The 23,683-nt window shown below is 42.8% G+C and overlaps 2 protein-coding genes across 3 annotated transcripts in view; both read left to right on the forward strand.

Annotated features, from left to right (window-relative positions):
• The first annotated feature begins 58 nt into the window (after window positions 1-58).
• LOC144004021 (transmembrane protein 151B-like) lies at window positions 59-11,016 on the forward strand. The gene is made up of 6 exons (XM_077500895.1): window positions 59-735; window positions 4,288-4,629; window positions 5,852-5,986; window positions 6,156-6,295; window positions 6,368-6,407; window positions 6,503-11,016. The coding sequence occupies exons 1-6, from the start codon at window positions 667-669 to the stop codon at window positions 7,652-7,654; spliced, it is 1,878 nt and encodes a 625-aa protein (XP_077357021.1). The 5' UTR covers window positions 59-666; the 3' UTR covers window positions 7,655-11,016.
• Window positions 11,017-16,755: 5,739 nt separating this feature from the next.
• Window positions 16,756-23,683, forward strand: part of LOC144003322 (protein phosphatase 3 catalytic subunit alpha) — a 45,792-nt gene continuing 38,864 nt past the window's right edge. For both annotated transcript variants that reach the window (XM_077499450.1, XM_077499451.1), the window contains exon 1: window positions 16,756-17,114. In XM_077499450.1, the coding sequence (XP_077355576.1) occupies window positions 17,054-17,114 (61 nt within the window). In that variant the 5' untranslated portion in view covers window positions 16,756-17,053. The remainder of the gene's footprint in view (window positions 17,115-23,683) is intronic.

Below are 23,683 nucleotides of genomic sequence, written 5' to 3' on the forward strand. Positions count from 1 at the left end.
GGTTTTTATGATATGACTTCTTTTTTTTTTTTTTTTTTTTTTTTTTTTTTTTTTTTAAATCAAATTGCATCCAGTTTCCACAGGAACAGAGAAAGCCATGCTAAAAATGTGTTAATGTATACAGCAACAGACTAAAAGGGGCCTTTGCAGACGTCGCCAATTAAGACGCAATCCTAATTCGCGTACCAACTTGCACAATGCGCGCGCACGCTAGTTGGGGCCGCGCGCCTCCGTGTGTAACATCGGTGACGTCAGAGAAGTGTACAAGGTGCAAAAGCAGAATCGGCGCTGTCTGTCATCTTCGGCGACTCCGCTTTTGCGGCGCTGTCATCTTCGCGTCTCCCGTTTTGCGCCACCGTCTCAGCAGCAGCAGCAGCAGGAAGAAGGACGCCGCGTGACTTTGTGTTTTTTTTTTTTTTTTCTCCACTCCACGCAGAATGACGGAGCCAGCCGAGGAACCATGAGCTCCAAAAGGCGGACTCGACGATGCCCGTTTGCCGCAGGCGCCGCCATCGTGAAACCGGACACCGACTTGCGGCGGATGGGGTGACCGAGGTGACCGAGCCTGCTGCTCCACCCGGGAGGAGGTACCTGCCTTCGGACGCGGCCGCCGCCTGTGCCCGCTTGTAGAGTGGGGGGAGGAGGCGAGGAGCGGCAGGAGGGAAGATGCGGACGGAGGAGGAGACGGCCGCCGCACAAGAGCCCATTTTGGAGGAAGGGTCAGGACGAGAGCAGGTAAGGACGCCGACAAGTTGCGCACTCACCTTTCGGCGGACGCCGTGTCATTGAAAAGCGAAGCCGGTGATTAAGGGGTCAAGGACGCTCGTGCACATAAATGATGCAGTCGGATCCATTCAGCCAACAGCAGACGAAATGATCAATAAACACGCACGTATGCAATCAAACCTACAGTATATGTTACTGACATATTTGGCCTTCGAGATATCCCTATTGGCCCAATAAGTTTGATTTGAGATTTTTTTGCAAAACTTAATTGTATTTTAGTTAGCTGTCATGCTCATCTACTTTTTAAATCTGCCCCCCCCCCCCCAAAAAAGCCCATTTGTTGTGTTTTTGTTTTGAATAATATAGCACCATCTATAGTACTTGATAAAACACAATAATAACTAGAGCTGCAACTTTAACGATTATTTTAACAATAGATTATGCCGATTAATTCATGTAAAAAATGAAAATGTCCACCCTTTTATTAAAAAACAGGACATTATTTTAAATTGACAGTGCACAAATGTAAACTAATTATGATTCAGTTTCAAGTTTGGACCGTAGCCTGTCAGAAAAATAGGCAAAAATGTTGATTAGCGTTTTCCAAAGTAAGAGCATATTTTTTAATTTGATTCAACACAATGATAATGACTGCTTTCATGGAGGACTACATAAATCAGATAATGGTTACTGTTTAAATTATTATAATAGAATTTAAAGCATGAAACAGTTTGTCCGACTACTATACTCACCCAATTCAGTTTGCTGCACATTCTGGCCACCAGAAGGCAGCACTGTGTAATGCAGTCATGCAGATGTGAACGAAGTAGAATAGACTTCTACTACTATATTTCTCCTTCTAAAGTATTATGAGTACTTTTTTCATCGAGAATGAAGAAAATATGCCTGTAAATATTGATATTGCGACTATCGATGCTAGTGTCAAAACGGCATTTTCAATTCATTTTAGCATTAAGCTAGTGCTAGCCAGTCTCAAAGTAACGGAGCTTGCTTGTTTTAAATGCACAATGATTTATTCAACTCGGAGAGGCAGTAAACATATAGAAACATCTTTTTGATCAAATGTTAACTATTTGCCAAAGGGCTGCTTTATTTTAAATCTAAAAAATGCAAACTATGTTGTAGCCTATATATTTAAATGCTCCATTTCACTCAGTTCAATCACTCCTCGCTTGCCATGTTGCGAGAGCAGCCGTAATGCATCGGATCGAGTGTGCCACCATTACCCTCACTTCCTGTTTTGGGCTGGCGCAGCGTGGACTATATGGCCTCATCCTCCAACCTTCCACTCAAGCACTTATCTCATTTACCTTTAGTCAATAGTCAGCTGCCAAAGTGCAGTGAAGTCATTCATTCATTTTATTACAGTTCATGTCATGACTGCAAGCATGGTTGTGCCCTTACAAAAAATGAATATGATGCCCTTCAATGCCTCGAGCAATTCGCGCAACGATTAACAACCACCCAACGCTCGCCCCCTTTCATTGCATTGCAGGCCTTCTCGGCAGCCCATTTTCTAGATCCTCACTTCATTGGCCGCCCACATGCCGGGATTTGCTAATTATAGCCGCGCCAGTCACACCTCGGCAGCGGAATCGGTGTGAAGCCCGCACAGGGATGGAAAAAGTGAATGCTGCTAATAGCAGCTTGCGTGGAATACGTTTGAATACCAGGTGTAGATCTGGCTTCACGTGATACTGCCTTTAGCCACTATGGTCCTCACCTATGGAATAGCCTGCTGTTTAACTGTTTTGTTTTAGTGTTTAAATGTTTTTATCTGGTAGTTACTAAGTTTTTAGCTCCAGTGTTTTCTCATGGCGGAGCCTCCACACTGGGAGGGGTGACTGTTCTTCTCCTGCGGGCGGGCGGTTTTCCCGGGGGCCCCTTGGCCCCGGGGAGCTGCTTGAAGTGGGCCGCGGTCACTGTGGGCCGGCGGTCTCTGGGATGGCATTACTCGCTGTGGTGGTTGGCCGTCATCCCTCTCAGTGTGGATGAACTCCTCCTGGGTACCTTTCCTCACAGGGTTCTTCTGTGCCCCGCCATGTTGTGGTTCGTGTGTGTGTCTGTGGGTACGATCTCATGGGGATATGGGGGGGAGGGTTGGCTTTTTCTTTTTGTTGTATTATGGATGTTTTAATTGTTCAGCACTTTGAGTTGCATTTGAATGTATGTTTGATTGATTGATGTGAACAGAACAATCGATCTTTATCTAAATAACCTGCCAAAAACAGACAACACTGAGCTGAAATCCATCATACTTATCAGCTATCCTCATTATGAAGTGTTTATGAAATGATTGCTTGAAGGGTGGGAAAATGTTATTGAGGCCCCTGTGAGGACAACTTTGAAATCAGATATATATAGTTGAAGTCAAATGGGCTAGTAGCCTACTACTGATTCTCAAGGCAGATGAGGTGGACATGGCAAGAGGTTGAAATCCGATTGGACGAAATAGCTTGCATCCACATACGTGTACTTGAAGCAGAGAAATGTTTCAAAATGGGAAGCGCCTCGAAATTTGATACAATTTCATAGAAAACATTTGAATTAAGCTTGTAAATGCCTCTTTTTAGACAAATACCACAACCATTCCTCGCATCTTGCCTGTGACACTCCCACTCCAATCCACTTAGAAGGACAGACTTCTGAGGGAGGGAGGATGTAGCAGTGAGTCGTGAGGACTCGGAGGAGGGAGAGTGAACTCTTAGAAAGAAGAAGCAAGGGGGAGGGAGGAAGCGAAAATTCAGGGAAGGAGATGATTACATAAGCAAAGGTAAGAGGGTGTGCAGATAGAAGACAAGTTAGTACAATGGGATCTGACAGAATGATTTGAAGTAGGCCTTAGCCAAGAGACGATAGTCGGCGGGGGCCCTTCAAGTACGCTCGTAAACGGCATCTGCGAGCGTCTAAAGAGCCGCATTGTGCTCGACGTTGGTCTACTCAAACAGTCTCGAAGCATCCTTTGCGAGTAAATTATTCACATGCATCGCGATGCCGGGCTCCGACGTGGACGCTGCCAATCTGATCGAGAGGCTGGAGAAAGGGGGGGGGGTGTAATATGATGTCCTCACAGTGCAAGTGAGGCCGTGTGCACTTAGCCAAGCATTAACTGTGTGTGTATGTATGTACGTGTATAATTTGCAGCACTAATGCTGTGATACATTCAAGGTGGTAATGCATCTGTTTTGGTCACAACCACAAGCTTACAAACTACGTAATGTGACACCCTTTACCAAGCAGGAAGGTCGTTGTCATCAAAATGTTGCCAGGACAACAAAATGGAGGCTATTATGATTGTTAGGGTGGAACAAAAGCTGGTTTCAAATCAGTTTTGATTTAAAACGTGTCAAATTGAATCAAATTGTGGTCATGTGACGACCAATCACAGCTGAGCTTGCGAACATCACGTCACCAAACTGGTGAGCCGTGATTGGTCGTTATCTGAGCAACTGTGATGTCATTTTGAGTCAACAGCAAGTGGCAAAATGGCCGCCCCCTCAGATGGATAATAAATCTGAACGTGTTTCCCCGTCTCCGCAGCAACGTCCGATCCAGCAGTCTGTGGCGTCGTCCCTGTGCCGGGAGTCCCACTGGAAGTGCCTCCTCCTGACCCTCCTGATGTACGGCTGCTTCGCCACGCTCATCTGGTGCGCCCTGTGCCGTGTGCCCGTGCTCAGCTCGTCGCCGGTGCGCGTGGCCGCCGCCGACGGCAACTCAACCTCGGCGGCCTACTACAATGACGTGCAGCGCCTGGAGAGCCCGTGCTCCAGCGGCTACCTCTACATCCCACTGGCCTTCCTGGCGATGCTTTACGTGGTCTACCTGGTGGAGTGTTGGCACTGCTTCTCGAAGACGGCCATGTTGGCTCACGCTGAATTCCAGGTTAGCTCACACCTGTTTGTTGCTAAAAGTTGCTAAACGACATTGACATTATCTGATGGGTGAAGAGTGGAACTTGTCGCTAAACTGATAAGTACAGTTAGTTTTTAAGTTTAGTTTGTTTTTAAACATTTGTTTGGATATTTTTTTTTATTGAAATTTAAAGGGACACAATATAATCCATAAAATGCAACAAAATTGCTATGTTTGCGTCAATGGCTGTGCAACTAAGTCAGCTGGGAAAGCTTTTGTCCTTAATGTGCTTTAATTTTCAAATCAGACGTAACAATATTCATATCCTCCTGACTATCAGCAATTCAAATTTGTCCTCTGTAGTGGACCTTTTTAAACCTGAATATCTCCCACCCAGTTCATACGATTGAATTAACTAATTTTGTGGTCTATAGAGGACATTCAGAGCTTTCCAATTATAACAAATGTGTAGGGGTGGGGCTTTGCTACCTTTGATTGCATCATAAAAGAAAATGGCTTCCCTCAGTGCAAGAACTTTTTAGGGAAGAGGAAAAGTGGACTGTACAACACTTTTTATTGAACAAATGTAGGCTTTAAATGTTGTTAGCATGTTTTCTATTAGACTTAAGTACACATTTAATCAAGTATTGTTTGAATTATTTAAACTGTATTTGAGCCTAGCATTTAAGTTTTAAAAAATGTCCTCTGTAGTGGACACATCATAGTTAAAAATAAAAACTTTTTTTTCAAAAATTTCTTTTGCAGTATTGCAGTTACTTCACAAAGATTGGGGAATATCAAAATAAACATGATTGGACAATATATTTTTTTTCCTGGCAGTCAGGAGGATATGAATCATTTTGGTTCAATATGAGGAATTGAGGGTGATTTAGGTTGGTCAAAAAACAGCCAAATCATTCATTCTATTGATGAGGTTTGCTTAAAAAAACACTTAAAATATTTATGTTAAATTATTTATTCAATTAAAGAAAAATATACATTATTAGTATTAGAGCTGTCAACCGATTAAATGTTTTAATCAGATTAATCACATCTTATAATTTTGATTAATAATGATTAATCACTGTGCTTTCTATCAACAATCTTTGTGAGTACTTTTATATATTTTTTTGATGTAGTAAAAAGAAGAGAACCACTGATCTAAAATAGTGGCAATCGCGATTCCTTGAAAAGGGAGTAAGACCAAGAAATTATGATTATTTTATTTATTTATTTTTTTCCCCCCATGCAGGATGTCTATGAGCGCGTGCAGCGGCTCCAGCAGGCCACGCCCTGCATCTGGTGGAAGGCCATCAGTTACCATTACGTGAGGAGAACCAGGCAGGTGACAAGATACCGCAACGGAGATGCATACACAACCACACAGGTGAGTGATATGGCCCCCTCTAGTGGTCACCAAAAGAATCAGTTGAATTAAATGTTAAAACTTTGCATACAGTGGTTTAACATTTTATTTAATACATACGGTAAATTTGTATTTAACTTTGCAAAAAATATGTTTTGCAATTATTAAGGTACAATATTTGTATTTCCAGGTGTACCATGAGCGAGTCAACACTCACGCCTCCAGCTCAGAGTTTGACTACGCCCGCTACGGCGTCAAAGACGTGTCCAAGGAGCTGCTGGACCTGCAGTTGCACTCGGCGGTTCGCCTCCGCTTCACCAAGTGCTTCAGGTGAGGTCGCTCGCTTTCTATTCATTCGTTACGATTTCTTATGAAAGGTGACCCAATTTTTCGCACCCTCAGCTTCTCCAGCGCACGTGCTGAGGCTGCATATCTCACACAGGTAAATGCAGAGGTAGGGGGGCTCGAGTCATGTGACTTGAGTCAGATTTAAATCACATCACACATTCTCAACTCGATTCTACTTTCTACCCCAAGCGAGCGCGCTTCTTCGGCGAGAACGAGGGCCTGGACGACTACATGGAGGCCAGGGAGGGCATGCACCTGAAGAACGTGGATTTCCGCGAGCACATCCTGGCGTTCCCGGACCCCGCCCACCAGCCGTGGTTTTCCAGGTACAGGGTGTTCTGGCTGGCCTCGGCTTTCCTGCTTTCGTGGCCGCTGCGCGTGGTGTCCGAGTACCGCACGGCCTACGTGCACTACCACGTGGAGAAGCTGTTCGGGGAGGACGAGGATCTCGGCGGAGGGGGTGGCGGCGGCGGGCCGGGAGCGGGCGGGAGAGGCGAAGGGGAGACTGAGAACGGCGGGGTGGGGATCGGGTTGACCGGGTCCAGCTACAGAGCTATCTCCCGGGTCAACACGGTGGACATGACGGAACTGGAGTGGCACATCCGCTGTAACCAACAGATGGTTCCCAGTTACTCTGAGGCCATCCTCATGGACTTGGACACAAGCGGGGGGACGAACCCGGCCGCTTACACGCCCGTGTCCGGGCCCCCGGGCATCACCCCCAACCCGGAGGGGAACCGGCCTCCCCTGGCCCTGCCCGTGGTGTTCAACTCGACGTACCTCCTCCAGAGCTGCCCCCGATGTCGTCGGACCACGTCCAGCTCCAGTCTGCCCTCCCGACTGAGGGCGCCCATGGGAACCACGGCCCTGCTCAATGCCACCGTGGCGGGCTTGAGGGCGGCCGGGCACGCCGGGGGCGGGATCGGGGGCCGGCTGGTGCTCAGTCGAAGCGGGTTCTCCTTAGGGAGGCTCGGCGGAGGGAGACGGAACAGCCTGCTGCATTCGCGCAGCATGGGGGGAGGCCTGGCGGGAAGTCGGGAGGACGGAGCAGGGAGCGGAGCCGGTGGAGGGGGCGCCGGCGGCTTCCTGGGCTTGGGATCCAGGCAGGACGACGAGGAGACCCGAGGCGTGCTGGAGGGAGAAGGCGACGAGGATGATGAGCAGGAGGAGGAGGTGGAGGAGCGGAGGGGGGAAGATGGCGACAGAGAGAGGGACGAAGTGGCCGAGCAAGACGGAGGCGTGGTTGAGAGGGATCGTCCACCTTCTTACCAGGATGCCTTCTTCTTCCCCGTGCTTATAATCCACGGGGACGAGAGCTGCCATGCTGGCGACCGCCTCTGAACCTCCAAAACACTTTGGGAAGACACAGGCTGTGTTTGGAATCACTCACGCACTCACTCATTCACTCATTGTGATTCAAAATGACACCCAACCAAAATGATTTGTAGTTGCCTGTAGATGCCACCAGATGGCAGAGAAGCACTTTTTTTCCTATTCGATAGCATACTGTGCACTTAAAAAACAAAAAACGACTCGGGTTGTGGACCAGATTGGGTTACTTCTTACCCAAAGTTGGGTTCATTATTTTTGACCTAGCAGATTGTGTTGAGCTAAAACTGGTTGCCATTTAGGATGGTGTCAACTGAAGTTGAAGTAAATGTAATAGTTGCTTCTTTGTCTAAAGTGTTACAAACGGAATCAAAATGTTAGCTATTTTACCCATTTTGGGTTACTTTTAACTTAGCAGTTTTAAATGGAAAGGCAACCACAAAATGTGCTTTTTATGTTGTATGTGACCCCACTAGTGTAAACATGGCATTCTGATGAATATTTGTTTGTGGAATGTGAGTTAAGAAGAAAATATGTTTTTTCCATCTCAGCAGGCAGCCATTTTGTTAGTTGCTGTCAACATGTGACAGTCGCAAGTTGACATGATTGGTCATTACCTGCACTTAGCAACTGTGATGTCATTTTCAGTCGATAACAAGTGATAAAATGGCCGCCCCCTGGATTTTTCTGCTTAATTCATATTCCACAAGCACTATATTAATCAGAATGCCACGTTTAGACTAGTGTGGGGTTGACTTGCCCTTTAAGAGTGTAACGCCAAAGCAATATTTTTTTATTTACATTTCGCCTGAGCACAAAAACATTTCAGCAAATAATGGTGGATAGCCCCCCCCCCCCCAAAAAAAAATTGTAAATGCAGACAGTGATTCCAAACACAACCGGAGAGATAAAACTATGCAAGAGCAGGAGTAGCTGGGGAACCACAACTATCATCCACTACATTGTGACCCGGAGTCCAGTTCTTCCACACCAAACTGATCCAGGCATGCCTTTATGGACCTCGCATTGTGCACTGACGGAACTCAAAAGCATATTCTGGAGAAAAAAAAAAAAAATCCATAAATCACTCCTCAATTTGGAGGAAAGCCAGAAGGCTTGACAATAATTGTGTGCACAACACCTGCTAAGCTGTTTAGATGAGCACCCCCCCGCTCCACATGTATGTAAAGCACATGCACACGGGAAACACCGTGTGCAAAAGGAGACAATGAATAATAAATAACATGAAGATGAGCTGCACAATGGACTCAAATCAGCCACCATGAGATGGAATCTGACTTTTTTTTTTTTCTTTTTTTTTTTTTACAGCTGTGCATCATCCATCCAAAAAAGAGAACACAAACTATTTTTATTATTTGATTATACTGATGGAAAGCACTTATACAACACAATACTATCCAATATTCTATCTATAATCTATTCTGTGCATATGCTGTAACCACTTGGCCACTTAAACGCTGCTTTGACATTTCAATGCGAGCCATGGCTCCAAAACATGGACTCAAGTTTGCGCTTGTTTTCTATTTACTGGCAGTGTGGAGGTGGACCGAATGCCTTTGCAGGCGTTTCACACACTCGTGCACACTCTCCGAAAGCATGGAAATGTCCTCCTACGTTGCCTTGATGTCTGCCACTGCTTCAACCTGGCATCTTTTGTGACATCTGCTTCCGTTCTTGACACCAAAAAACAAAAACCGGAAAAGTCGATGCACTGTAAACACACAGCAACATGATGAGATAAGAGATATGTTTGAGGTATCTCAAATATTTCATAACGGAGGAAGCGTATGAAACTAGTGAAAAGAGAGTTGTGGTCACTAGAGGGCAGCAAAGATCTAAAAAGCACTTTTGAGGGGAGTGAGGCCACAGATACTCACACAGGGTAGAACAGATCTCCAAATCAGACACTATGGAAAGTCGTTTGAGCATTTTTTATTTTTATTTTTTCGTTGTATGTAGCCCTTCAGCCTTCACACATTATTCTTATTACCCTCACACATTCGACATGCATCTCCTTCTACATAATTCATTCGATTCATGTAATTCAAAATTCAACATATTCCGAAAAGTCATGTCATGGGGGCTAGTATTTGCCTAATTCCAAATATTCACGGTTTTTCTGAAATTAAACATTTTTTTTCACCCATTTACCCATTCATTTCCAATAACACGGATTTCCCCCCAATAGTTGTTTATCATTCATTCCAATGGCACATTTGACATTACACATTTACATCGTTCCATTTGTAATTTAAATCATTCAACTTACTAAATTCACCTTGGGAACGAATTTGAACTTAACTAAATTTCCCACTAACCAAAAATGTAAACATTTTCACCATTAAAATTCCCATTAAAGATCCCTATCTATTCCCAATAACATGATAAACAAAACAGGTTCCCATAAAAACAAACAGCAATGACATAATTAAATTGAAAGTGAAGAATTAAATTGTTCTGTTCCATTGAGTGTGCGATACTCCTCAGTAAACTGCAGTAATATTTATCCACAATCCCAATGCTATTTCATAGCCCGTTTATGCCGTTTTGCATTGTTTATTAGCATTAAGCTAACCCACTCAAATAAGGCAAAGTTATGTGGTAAGTTATGTTTATTTTGATGAACGTAGTGGCAATAAGCAGCTTGAAAATCAGTTTTTGAAGAACTGTTCAAATCAAAGTGCTTTTGTGAAGTGAATTGTAATGCTCAAATGGCTTTCCAGTGACATCCATTTTTAAGTCCATGTACTAGTTGGACAGCTTTGGCATACTAGTAGGACAATTACATGTTACAAGTGAGACAACTGCATGCTACTAGTACTACTAGTAATATATTAAAAAAAAAAAAAAAAATACTGGCACTTCAGGGGTCGTACTAGTAGCCCACAGAAATAAACTAGTGCCCAGTTCTTTTGCACACAGTGATGAAGCGCGACGTTTGTCTTTGGCAGCTGATCAACACCACAAATAAAAAGCACTGTGACATCACTGAGGTGTAAGACAATTGCAGCAGGTCTGACGGAAAAAGCAATCATGTGACTCGGCACGTTCTTCAAAATCACAGCTGGCGTCTACCAAATCAATCCCATCAGCAGTGTATTTTTTATTTTATTTTTTAAATATAATCTTGAACGAGACTGCCACCCATGTACCAATGCAAAGTTAGCACATTGTAAATGAGCAAGAAGGTGATTGAATGGAATCAATAAGGAACCTGCAGTAAAATGCACTAGATGGCCTAAAGATTGTTGTAAGGGCGTTCTTGTGATCACATGATCATTTGGTGGCGATATGACTGTTCGTGGATCATGACAATTAACATGCAGGATGCAAATAAAGTCTGCTTCATTAAAGGTCGTCCTCTGATGTTTATGCCATTTATTATCTCACGACGTCAGTGATTTTCTAGTTAGTCTATCATTGATTGTCAACTGCTGCAGATGATGTATGTGGCACAGTTGTTTTTAAAAAAAAATCGTGATGTGACTGTGGTTTATTTAAATCCGCATTGAAGGCCCACCTACCAAATCCACGGCCCGCCACTGGTTTGACAGAATCGTATAAGTGTCGCTCCACGTGATGCGATTTGAAGCTCCCGTCACTCGATAGTCTCGTCTCCCGCACATTTTGAGGACAAGGACGGTGGAAAACATGTGTAATGACTTATTCCGGCTGGCTTGGCTCTGGCCAGGCCCAGATTGGTTGCAGATGGCAGGCAAAGCAGTAGTTCCTTGGTGCAAGTCTAACCCCCCCCCCCCCACCTCGCTTTGTGAGTCCCACTGGACTCCAAGTTACAGTACTAAAAGGTGCAAATAAAACGCCTGAATGCGCCTGAAGTGGTGAATCAGAGAGTAAGATAGTCTACTGTTTAGCAGGTTGTTTGCATTTGCAAGATGAAAATAGGGCAATTACTCCTTTTTCAATTATTTATAAGCTTTAATAATGCCAGTCAGTTTTGGAAGTTTAATCTCTGTGAAATATTCATGGCTTTGAAATTGAACAGTTCCAGGCTGCGGGCTCCTATTGCAACCCCCCCACTCCCTCCTCACTTCTGTTTGTTTTATAGTGACAAGTCTTGAATGTGGTTTCTGGTTTGGAGAAAGCGAGAGAGCCTGTGTGATGTGTGTTCGCGCTGACAAAAGCAAGGCGCTAATCAACTCTGTCATACGCTCTGTGGACAAAGGTATGTACATGAGTCAGTACCACCATTAGGTAAATATAAACTTCATCATTATGCTGTTCTCAAGTTCACTTTTTTTTTTTTTTTTTTTTATAAATTAATATTCAATCGGCAAAATATTTGAACTTACTGACAGGGTGGACAATGACAGAGTGGACATTTTGACTAAAGTTGGCATCTATTATTCTCAACGATTGAATGTCATATCAACGCATACAGTATTTCACTATGACAACACCAAGTGTAAATATTTTTTCAGAAACAATCCACTGTTTCAGTCTTCATTGCGGAAACCGACAGGGTGGACAACAATTTGAGAGACGAAATGATTTTGATTACGAAAAAAGAACATACATGAACAAACAGCAAAATACTGTATGTGAACTTACTGACAGGGTGGACATGACACGGTGGACATTTTTTGGCTAATATCTGCTTTAATGAGTACAAGGTGGACCTTCACTTAACAATATAATTCACTTCCTGTGAGGGTTCTTTATATCAGTTGACGGTGGGGTGGACATTTTAAGTTTGATAACTTTCCAGTGTTTCTCTTGAAGAAAAACAAAACGCTAGTCTAATCACTAAAATGTGGGGGTTTCTTAAAGGGTCATTACCCCCAGATGACAGGGTGGACAGCAATTTCAACCTATACACACCATTTGCTACAATATGACATTTTTGTTGGGCGCCTCGGAAATGTTTCCTTGATGGGAAAATGAACAAATGATGGTAGTAAACAATTCCATTACTTGCTTTACCCACTTCCCATCATTCCTGCACTTGCCTACTGTGTACGCCACAGATTCTAGCCACACTCCCAACAACAGTAATTTCTCTCTGTCAGAGCAAGGCCTATTTGCTCACAGCGTACTGACTTGACAGACTTGGGGCATGATCAGGGTAATTATGAAATTAGACATCTTCCCCTTTCAGACCAAACATATCATTTAGGGAGTAATCGGAGTCGCATCTTAGCCTTGCACGCGCATGGCTTTGATTTACACATGAGCGGTTCAATAATAACCATGTGGTAGTCCCACATTTGCAGTGAGTGGCTTTTGTATTGCATCCATGGAGATCCAAATCCATCATCAAGATACTACTACATGTATGTTAAGAGCAAAGTGCATTTCTTTGTAGAATATGAGCAGATGCCGCTCACTTCTGTGAGTAAAGACATCCTGGATATCCCATCATGCTCTGCGTGCAGTTTCCAAGCAACACAGCCAGTCATGGCTGAATTACAATATTACACTGTTCCCAGTCCTCTGAATTACTTCTTGGCTGCTAGGAATGCATTAGCGAACAGCAGAGGTCCATAACAGAGCCAACAGGTGTGGTGTGTGTATATATACACAAAGCTTTATATTATGATGATGGGTGGATGCAGCAGAGGAGCGCAGTGAGCTATTATCCGCCTTATGTTTATTTACGAGCAGCACAACTGCTGAATGGCTTTTTGCAGGTGCCGCATCAATTCGATTTGGTATTAAAAGAACAGCGGGCTCGATCGGTCGGTCTGCAGCACAAGCACTCCCGAGTGGTTTTGGCGAGGATCGGGAGTGTCAGTCAGTGTCTTTTTGACGTAGTGGCACAAGGATGAAGCTGACTTGGGGAGGTGGGGGGGTGGGGGGGGGGGGGGGGGGGGGGGCGGCGGGCGCCGATGTTTTTCTGGGTTGCCATGGCAACCGGAACATGTATTGTCCTTAAATGACCAATGGAACTGCAATGGTCAACAACAATTGTTTTTCAGTGGCTGTATATTAAACCGCCCACCATTTTGTGTTCTATGCTATAATAAGCCATTTGAGCAGTAATGCCATATTCTTGACATCCATATACTAGTTCACTCTTTGTCCTCACAATTAGAACTGCTGATTTATTAGTAACATTTTTTTCACTACCACACTTTCTGCATATTAGCTCATCAGCTCCTTCAGTAGATGAGCCAAAACTTCCTTCCTATCAATTTCTGTTGTCCTGTTTCTGGAATTTCCCAACAACAAGCAGTGACAGACCAAATATTGCAAAAAAGAGGCAAACCAGTTGAGTTCTGTGTATACTAAATAACGTAGTAATGTAGTGTACACAAATGCCCTTTGTCACGTGGGCCAATTTGTATTTATCAAGCTCCTCTGCGCGACTCAGAGCACATGGTAGCATCTTGATAGGAGTGCAGAGTCCATGTAAATGCCAAGTGGCACTCGGCCATGTTTGTTGCCAGGCGGTGAAATGTTAAATAAGGACAACGTGTGTTTGGACCGGTAATCAACACAAAGGAGCACAGGGTAGAGGACACAAGCGCTGTGGTGTCAAACTCATTTTCAGGGCGGGTCACGTTTATGGATTCCCTTCCGAGGGCCTTTATGACTGGATCATAAACGTGTAATCACCTCATATATATACATAAGGGATTCTCAAAATGTGGTACATGGGCTCCCTGTTGTGCAGTGGTTCTTAACCTTGTTGGATGTACTGAACCACACTAGTCTCCTATGCGCATTCATGGGTTGATTGAAAAATAAAATACCATTATTTTTTTTTCAAATTCAATCACAAAAATAATACGGCGCGCCTGCTCTCGCCCACAGGCTTTAAGTTTGACACCTGCGCAATCAACCGCCAAGCAATTTTGTTGTTGTTGCTATATTTGTATGCTTGTTGTGCTCTAAACTGAATAATTCAGTTTCCCCCTCTGGAGCAGTTCACAGCTAATTAACAAAGAAACGTGGTGCCAGGGCCCACTAGTCACTAGTGGATGTGACGCAGGTTCCGTGAGTGATTCAGCCGGCGCGTGAAGCAGGGGAGCCATCCGTCTCGGATTTATTGACAGTACTGCTGTGCTGACGCCCCAAATCACTGATGCATCATGGCTTGATTAATTGGAGGCCGGACAAGGGGGAAGCCTAGCGGATCAGTTAATGAAACTGCAGAGATAAAAAACCCCACCCACATTGATGACTCCTGCCAACAGGCCATTCAACCGGAGCTGCCACAGTCCAAAAATGTCTCGTCTGTCTTTCTCTATGCACTTCTTTGACTCCCCGTCGGATCAGACCACGCTCCATCTGCACTCTCACTCTCAATTAGCGCTGTTGTTAGGGGAGATAAATACGTTTGCTACAGCTGCACCACTGTCCAAATTTCCCCGGAGGGGCAATTCTCAATGAGCCGATGCATCAGAGAAAGTTTGGAGAGAAGATGGGGATGAAGAGGCAGGCTTTTATACAACAGTAGCAGCTGATAACAACTTTAAAGCTTCATTTGGGTTCATAATTACTTGGGCTGTGTAAACACTGTTATGTCTTAGCAATCGTGAGTCAGTGAATTTGGTACCCGACCCAACCCGACTTTTGCTCTTGCCAACCAATCACAGGATGGAAAAATACTGACATCATTGAGGACCAGCTTGCTGGCCCTTGGTGGACAAATTTGAAATCTGATTGTAGTAAACGTTTCATGGACAGGCACTGCTGATTCTGAAAGCCCTTGGCAGATTAGATTGGCATGGCAACACACGGCTGAAATGTGATTGGACAAAAAAATAATAAAATACACAGCCAAGAAAATTGCACCTTCTGCCAGTGAACACACCATTTCTTTCACAGCATCAATGTGTAAACATTAGTATTGCACTTTATTTTGGAGTCAGCCAGCTGGAAACTTGCGAGGAAGTGAAGGAGCAATGAGCTGCCTGAGGTTGACCAGCTGCAATGTTTAGCAATCTTGAAGAAAAAAAAGAAAGTAAATTAAAGAGAGCTTGGAGGCACTTATTGGCCTCATGGGAACTTATTGCCGTGCCCTTTTTAGCAGAGTTGAGGATCAATGGCAGAAGCTGATGAAGCCATCAATCTTGAGCACAATGAGCCAGGAATTAATGGAAGCAACAAGAATGCATTACAATTTGGAGCCACGTGGTGCACATCATTGCGTAAGGGTGGATGGATGAATGGATGGATGGATGAATGGAAAATGGGTTTAAAGGATTGTCCAGCATTTGTCCCTTCAGCAAAAGATAGTTAATCAAATCAAAGTGCCTGGAATCTGCCATCTCTTCATTTCCACGGGGTGCACATAAACAAGGCAAATTGAATTACTGGCCGTCTTTTCTAAGTCTTGCAGCAGATCAATTAGAAGCAAAAGGTTTGGGGACGGCCAATTGACTAATTTCTCTAATTCACTTACATATTGGATGACTTAGTGAGTCACATTGCACGCTGAAAGTGAATCTTAAGTGATCAACTCCCCTTTATCATACAATCGACATGTGAAGTTTTGCCCATTATAAGCAACATTTTGAAAAATGTCAGTGTGTCTTCACAAATATGAATATTAATAATAATTTGAGTGGCTTGTACAAGTACTAGCCTTAGTCTGAACGGTGCTACTTTTACATAAGTGCCAAGTGGAGCTCCATCTTTGTCACTAATAAAACTTTATTCATCATACAAAAAACAATGACAACACGACATACATTTGTAAAGACCGTGAAAACTTATTTTATTTTATTTTTTTAGCCTCGCTACATGCTATGCTATGAAACACAAGATGTGATCCCACTACAATAACAATCAGATTAAGAGAAATAGTTGAATATTTAATCATGTGTTTTCATTTGTATCTATTACAGTCAGTAAAAATATGTTTTTTTCCCGAGAAAAAAAAGGTTATGGACCACTTTACTGTGCTGAAAAATATAAATTATGTCATTGATTAATCGACTTTGGATTAGGGGAAAAAAAACTAAATAAGCTGTTGCTGGTCAAAAAGTTGTTCATCTAACAAATTGTTATTTTTTAATATGTAAAACGTATCTTTTAATAAATGGGCGTGGCCTTGTTTGCTCAGGACCAATAGGAGCGGTTTGTTTTCCGGGTGGGCGGGCTCAACGGACCAGCAAGTTTGCTTGCGCTTCTCTTCTCCCTCCGTGCCTCTGTCGCTCTGTCTCGGGTCTCTCTCCGCGTTGCGTTGAGGCAACTGTAAGCGGAGTAACAGTAAATCAGACCTCGCAGCCGGAGCAGTGAAACCGAAAACCTGTAAACCTCGTCGCTGTATTTTTGGCCGCTGACAGGAGCGACTGAGACCCCGGCGCTGTCTTTCCTTCCTCGGCTGGAACCACCAAGAAAGAGACTTGTCCGGCGAGAGCGACGCGGCCAAGCGTTTTCCGCCTACTTTCTGCTCGAGCTCAATATTCTTTCACACTGGAAATGTCCGAAAACAAGCCGAATGACGAGCCCAAGTTATCGACGACGGACAGGGTGGTGAAATGTGAGTACTCTGTTTGCTCTTTGACATTTTTCCCCCCCTCGAGTGGATTCACGCTCGAGATGGTTGGCTGGCTGTGGAGGAAGAAGAAGGGTGTTAGCCGAGAGGTGACGGCGGCTCCGTACGAGGAAGTGAGGCTCACTCCTACTGGGTAGACCCAATTGGGCTCCATATGAGCCATATTTACCTTTTCACCAATCCACCATTGCAGCCTGCAAGTATGACATTGTCCATTCAACCTGAGGGCGAGTTGAAAGCTCATTTTGCATGCACCAGCAACCATAGTTTTTACTAGGGCTTCATTTCTCACCCTACCGTTGCTTAATTTTTTTATTTTTATTTTTTTGAGTGGTGGGGGAGATTTACACTGATCCTTCCTGCGTTTGACATTCCACCTTTGCAATCTAGCAGAAGAACGCAATAAAGATCACAATCGGTTTGTGCGCACAGAAGCAATGCGGCCAGTTGCATGCGAGTTTTCCTCTCATGCTGACAAGGATTAGACCAGCACACACACACACATACATACACCAATCCCCATCCCCGCCCCATTTCTGCCTTGTTTTTTAGCCACAAACTGAGTGTGACGTGCCACACTTAGCTCCAATCTGCCCTACAAGAGGGGATTGTGTGCTACAGTATCTAAGCCACTCACTTGACAACAAGCAGCAGTTGGGAAGAATTCTTGAGGGGGAAAAAAGAGGCTTCAAACTGATTAGTGCCTCTCGAAATTTGAGTTTGTTGTCAGAGTAAACAAAATGAAGCATCTGTTTAAATATTCTGCTAGCGTAGTGCTAATAAACAATGCATAACGCTGTAACGAAGAGCATCTGTGTCACGTAATATAATGTAAGGCATATTCTTTATCTTCTGCAGAGAAAGACTAATACTGCACCATACTGAGGTGGTTTGACCATTTACATGTATAGTACAGACTCCAGTACAATGTCAGTTGAATTGAAGCAAAATAAACAATAAAATGTGGGGAAAAAAGTGCAATAGGATAGACTCGAGAAAAACAAATAAGCCCTGTCATGAAAAAGTGTGTTGGATTTTTCTGTTTAAAACATGTCTCGGTTGCTTTTTTTCCTTGTGAATATTTCAAAATACCCCCCCCCCCCCCCCCCTCCATGACAGACTCAAGCAACTTGAAGGCTAATTAAAAATAGATATGACAAGTATGGCTTTTGAAGAGATTTAACAGTATATTCAAGAAGCTCTGACAAGACTTTTTTTTCCCTGTGTCACGTGTTTGTTTTCTGCTTTAATATTTAACAAGTCTTTTTTTTTTTTTTTTTTTTTTTTTTTTCAAATATACTGTAATGTAAATACAGTGTTAGTGATTCCAAGGCACCCGGAATTGTTGATTCCATTTGGAAAAGCGTGTGTTTTGTTTATAGTGACAACACAGGTGCTTTTGCTTTGTGTGTACAAAGCAGCTCTCCAAAATTCCTCCAGGCTAAAGGTGTTGAAGTCCCTTGTTTGTCCGCCACCTATCTGTCCCCGCTGCGAGCTTTCCTTCGGTCCGACTCTGAATCCATTTGGCACCGCTCAGTAGCCTCGTGACTGAGAATGCAATAAGCAGCTTTTTGCATCATCTGTTCGTTTCTTGCTTGTGTCCCTTCCTGTTGGTTGAGTTGCTCAAGACGTGTTAATCACTCAGTACGAGGTGGAGCGCAGGAAACGCCACGATTTGACCTTTCCAGTGATGTGTTTTTGATGAGACTTTCTTGTCCAAAAATTCGGTTTTATATTTGGAGAAAATTGGCAAAGCACCATCTTGCACTCGACGAATACCCCATATATTTAAAAATATAATAATAATAATAATAATAATAATTTTCCAAAAATAAAAACTAATTAAAAAAACTCTGTTTTTAAATCTAATTGGATCAATTAAAAACTAACTGTAATGACGAGTCCAAAACTATTCTAACCCTGGTGTATAACAACTTTAGGGAAACTATGTTGCTAGTTTTGCACACTTGCAAGCCTTCTATCCTAATAACAACTGCCCTCTTCAACTAAATCTGGATGCTAAACACGCATTGGACAGTGGCCGGGCTCCAAATGGCAGTAATGGTGTTTTTCCGCACCGGGGTCTGCATCACCTCGAGCAGAGCCGAATCACATGTGACAATTTGACTTCGCTGGGAGGCCACCTGGCGCGTGCGCGTCGGCGCGTGTGTTGGAGAGCTCACGGTGCTGACGGCAGCGAAGCGAGTGAAAACCAGCAGCCAACAGGAGTCATTTTTAGCCCAGAACGTGAACGAGAGCCACGTATTTGATCCTCACCATCAGCGAACGCCTCTACTTGTGTGTCTAGCACCTAGTGCGTATTTGTATTCTGTCTTTTAGCTTAAAATAGATTCTGAAAGGGTATTTATAGTTGCAAGTGGACTGGGATTACTTTGGGATGTATTCACCATTTCGATTGATCCTCCATTTTGTTTCGACTATGGCAAGAGAGTCTTACCGTCATCACATATTTTATACTGATATTTAATTCTAAAGCAGTGGTTCTTAACCTGGGGTCGATTGAACCCAGGAGTTTGGTGGAGGTCAAGAAGCACATCCGACTCAAATGATTCGTGACGACATGCCCCGCTTGGCCATCACTGGGCTATCTATGCTGCAAGGAATTTGTTGCGCTCAGTAGTTGACTTGTGGCTGTGAATTCTGAATTATTGTTATCCTTCATACTAACTATGTTGAGCAAAAAAAGAAAAAAAAGAAAAAAAAAAGAGAAAATGGTCGGACGAATATGTGCAATATAAATTCACATGCATAACAGAACGAATGGTGTTCCACAGGGTTCAATTCTGGGTCCTCTGCTGTTTTCATTGTATCTGCTGCCACCGGTTTCCATCTTAATACATCTAACCTTCACTCTTTTAAAGTGCTCTATAAATTTCTCCCTGTTCAATTTTTTCACTGGTAAACCATTATCTACAGTATGTCTTGATTTGGGAATTTTTTTTTCATATTATTTTTCAGTAAAAAAATGGTTTGGTGAATGCGCATAGGAAAGTGGTGGGGTTGAGTACCTCCAACAAGGTACTGGTCTAAAGTAGGGGTGCATCGATCAGCCGGCCGATTTATCGGCCCCGATTTCCTTCATTTTGGGAGATTGGTGATCGGCTGATCCCATAAAAATAAACCGATCTTTTCCACCAATCTCATCTCCCTCTTCAGAGGTCCGAAAAAGTCAACCACTGTCCTCTTCTGCTGACATGACCTGAGATGATTTTCATTTTGATTTAAGAAAACAAATTCATGTGCAGTTAAAACAAACCATTTGTATTATTTCACCGATATTGTTCAATGTTTTCCAATAAAATACGATTGGCACACTGATGGTATACGTTGCTTGTTATGAAAAAAAAAAAAATCAGCATTGGCAAAAATCAGGATCGGCAGGTCAGACTTTTTAACACTGATCGGTTATTGGTGATCGGCCGGAAAATTGTGTTTGGTGCACTTCTAGTCTAAAGTAATAAGGATGGAAGCAACTCTAGTTAAGAGTTTAATAGTGAAAATGGAAATGCTTCATTTGCTGGTTTTCAATCAGTACGACTTTGGATTTGACACTTCTTGTCATAAATTGGTACACTGACAACTTTTCAGTTGTCACTGTTGTGAAGGTGCATCCTCCTCGAACCTTTGCCGCTCATTAGATTAAAGAGGAATTAGGCTCTGTTGTGGATTTAGGGCATGGCAAAGCGACGGATTTGGCCAGATTAAGCTCCATATAGGGGGATAAAGGCGGCTCCGCTCGGAGGTTGTAATCTGACTCCGTGCATGAGGCGGTGACGCCTGCTAATTCACGTGAATGAATGAACGCGTGGCGCCAAAAAAGCAGAAGGCGCAACTTGTGGATTGACGAGATGAAGTTTGAATGTGCGCTTCTGACATCTGCGATTGTCTTCTCCGCAGACGCAACCCTCAGCGGCTTTCATCTCATGGCCGCGAGACATTAACGCGCCTCGCTTTTTTTGTCAGCATTGGCGCTTAACAAAAAAAACATTTGGAACCGAGACAATATTGGCGTGTCAGTAGATGCCTCTGTCTCGCATTCCGCGTGTCAATAGAGACTGTGTGTGTTTGTAAACCACGCGGGACTACACTTTTGGGCAGGGTGGCCGTGTGGGGGAGGAGAGGCTTACCCAGTCAACTGCTGGCTAACGGGTTCTAGTCGTAGTAGTAAATTTGCTTCCTCACCTGACAGGGTAGGCATTGGGTCAATGCGGTTGTGTGGATTTGTGCGGGCACACTTTGGGTCATGGATGTCAGCGTCAAGGTCGTAATCAGTTTTACTTTTGACTGAAATTGATTTTTTTTTAGGCTGATTCTGATATTGGCAGAATCAAATTTCGATAACAATTAATTGACAGATTTTTAAAACATTTTTTGGCTGAATTTAGGGATAGACTAGACCGAATAGCGGTGCCGATAATTGGCATTTTGACGAATATCTTTGGTAACCTGACAGTAATCCAAAATTTGTTAAATTTGCAAGTATTGTCGTTTAGTGAGTTAGCAACAGCTTAAGAGATCAATTTAAAACTGGGTTAGTGAATGTTTTACTTTTTAGTTTTTTTTTTTGTTAGAATTTTTAAACAGAGCTGTCTATTCTCAATAAGTTTAAAATTAAAATAACAACTTTTACCCTTTCACAAACATACTTATTAATGGCATTTCAAAAAAGTTTTTATTTTGTTTTGCTGCAAATAAATATCTGCTCCAAATATCAGCTATTGGCCTCCTTGACTGCAAATAATCAGTGAGCATTGGCCTATCACTAGTTTGAATGTCATTATCCTTGTCCTATATTGTAACGTGTTAATGTGTCGGTGGATTAAATCGACCGGCCTATTAATCAGTCTGGCCCAAGTTTATAGCGGGAGATAAGCTACAGACACAGCTTGTGGTAGGTAGAAATCTGCAATGTAGAAACACTATAAAATAATAACATAAAAAACTTTTTATTTTTTTGCCCCTTTTACGGCAATTGTACAGAAGTAACTGGTTTCATAAATATATACAAAATCTTGCATCCTTAAATATTAGGGGTGTGAATTGCCTAGTACCTGACGATTCGATTCGTATCACGATTCACAGGTCACGATTCGATTCGATACCGATTAATCCCGATACGAATTTATAAGTCGATTGTTGCGATTTTTTTTCATTCAAATTTAGAAAATACTAATCAGTAAGCTTGTAGAGTGTAAGATTTATATGAAAATGTATTATTTATTTATCTGAAATTTCAGTCTTATAGAGGTTGTAATCTGTTTCATGTTTAAACAGCATTAAAATAAAATATTAAGGCTTAATGTTCCGTTCATATAACATTCTTCCATGCTTAAGGTGTGAATCCTAAAAAAAAAAAAAAAAAAAAAATCGATTTTGCCTATTATTGAATCGATTCGAGAATCGCGCGATGTAGTATCGCGATATATCGCCGAATCGATTTTTTTAACACCCCTATTAAATATACTGTAATGACATTTGTTGACAAGGTCACTCTATGAATATGCCATTCAAAACAAAGCAAATTTTAATTTCTACAAATGCTTACTTAGGTGAGCAATGCAAGATGTGCAAGGAATTGACTTGGATGTCACAAAAAGTGAAAAAATAAAAAAAATAAAAAAAGAAGAAAAAGAGAAAAAATAGCATGAAATCATAGTATAACATAAATCAAACATAAATTTGTTAAACATGACACACATTTACTATCAAACTGACACATAAAACAAAATGGAATTGAACACTTTAGATGTAAGCACCAAAACCTAACCAACAAGCTGAACATTTAATGAAACGGAATTAGGTTAGTAGTAGTATGCAAGCGTTCTTCGTTCAGAACAAAAGACAAGTGTCATCTTTTGAGCTTTTCAATCTCAAATATTAATGAGGCACATGCCACACCTTTGTGTTGTCTGACTGTTTATGTCATCCCAGAACACACACCTCTGACTTTGCCTTGGTATCATCATGTGGGGAAAACATACCTGCCGTGTAATTCCGTGATACGCAGAACACGGGCAAGCCCCTGCATGCTGCTTTGGAACAAGATTTTCATTTTGAGACCCCTTCTCACACTCTGTCAGCACAGTCGTGTCGAGGAAATGTCGAACGACAAACCTTTTATTGGATTTCTGCCGGTGAAAGTGCTCAAAGGTTTGAAGCCAAGGCACTCCTACCCCTACCCTTGTATTTCATTCCTTTCAGGTTGTTAAATACCGCATATCAGCTGTCAATGTAGCGCTATTCCCATTTGTCCTGGAGGGGTGTAGCACCGCATTCCGCTGCAGGTTCACTTTGGAGTTTGACAAGTTTTGTTTTTAATCTGCTAATGGCATCGGAGGCTTTAATGGCATTTAGATGAGGCTGCAGTTTTTAACTGCAAGGATTTTGCGTATTTTATATCTCACCGCTATTTAGCAAATGAGCAAAAATGTGGCCACTTGAGAAAAGCCCTCATTATAGTTGGGTAATGCTCACACTATTCTACGGTAGTGTTGTTGTTGTTTTTTTCTTCCCCCGTCTCCCTGCTTCACCTG

Source organism: Festucalex cinctus, chromosome 16 (assembly GCF_051991245.1).
Source record: "Festucalex cinctus isolate MCC-2025b chromosome 16, RoL_Fcin_1.0, whole genome shotgun sequence".
Lineage (NCBI taxonomy): Eukaryota > Metazoa > Chordata > Actinopteri > Syngnathiformes > Syngnathidae > Festucalex > Festucalex cinctus.

Coding starts and splice junctions, on each gene's coding strand:
- LOC144004021 (XM_077500895.1), top strand. CDS start 667: ATGCGGACGGAGGAGGAGACGGCCGCCGCACAAGAGCCCATTTTGGAG. Junction 736..4,287: donor AAGGGTCAGGACGAGAGCAG/GTAAGGACGCCG, acceptor CCGTCTCCGCAG/CAACGTCCGATCCAGCAGTC. Junction 5,987..6,155: donor ATGCATACACAACCACACAG/GTGAGTGATATG, acceptor TTGTATTTCCAG/GTGTACCATGAGCGAGTCAA.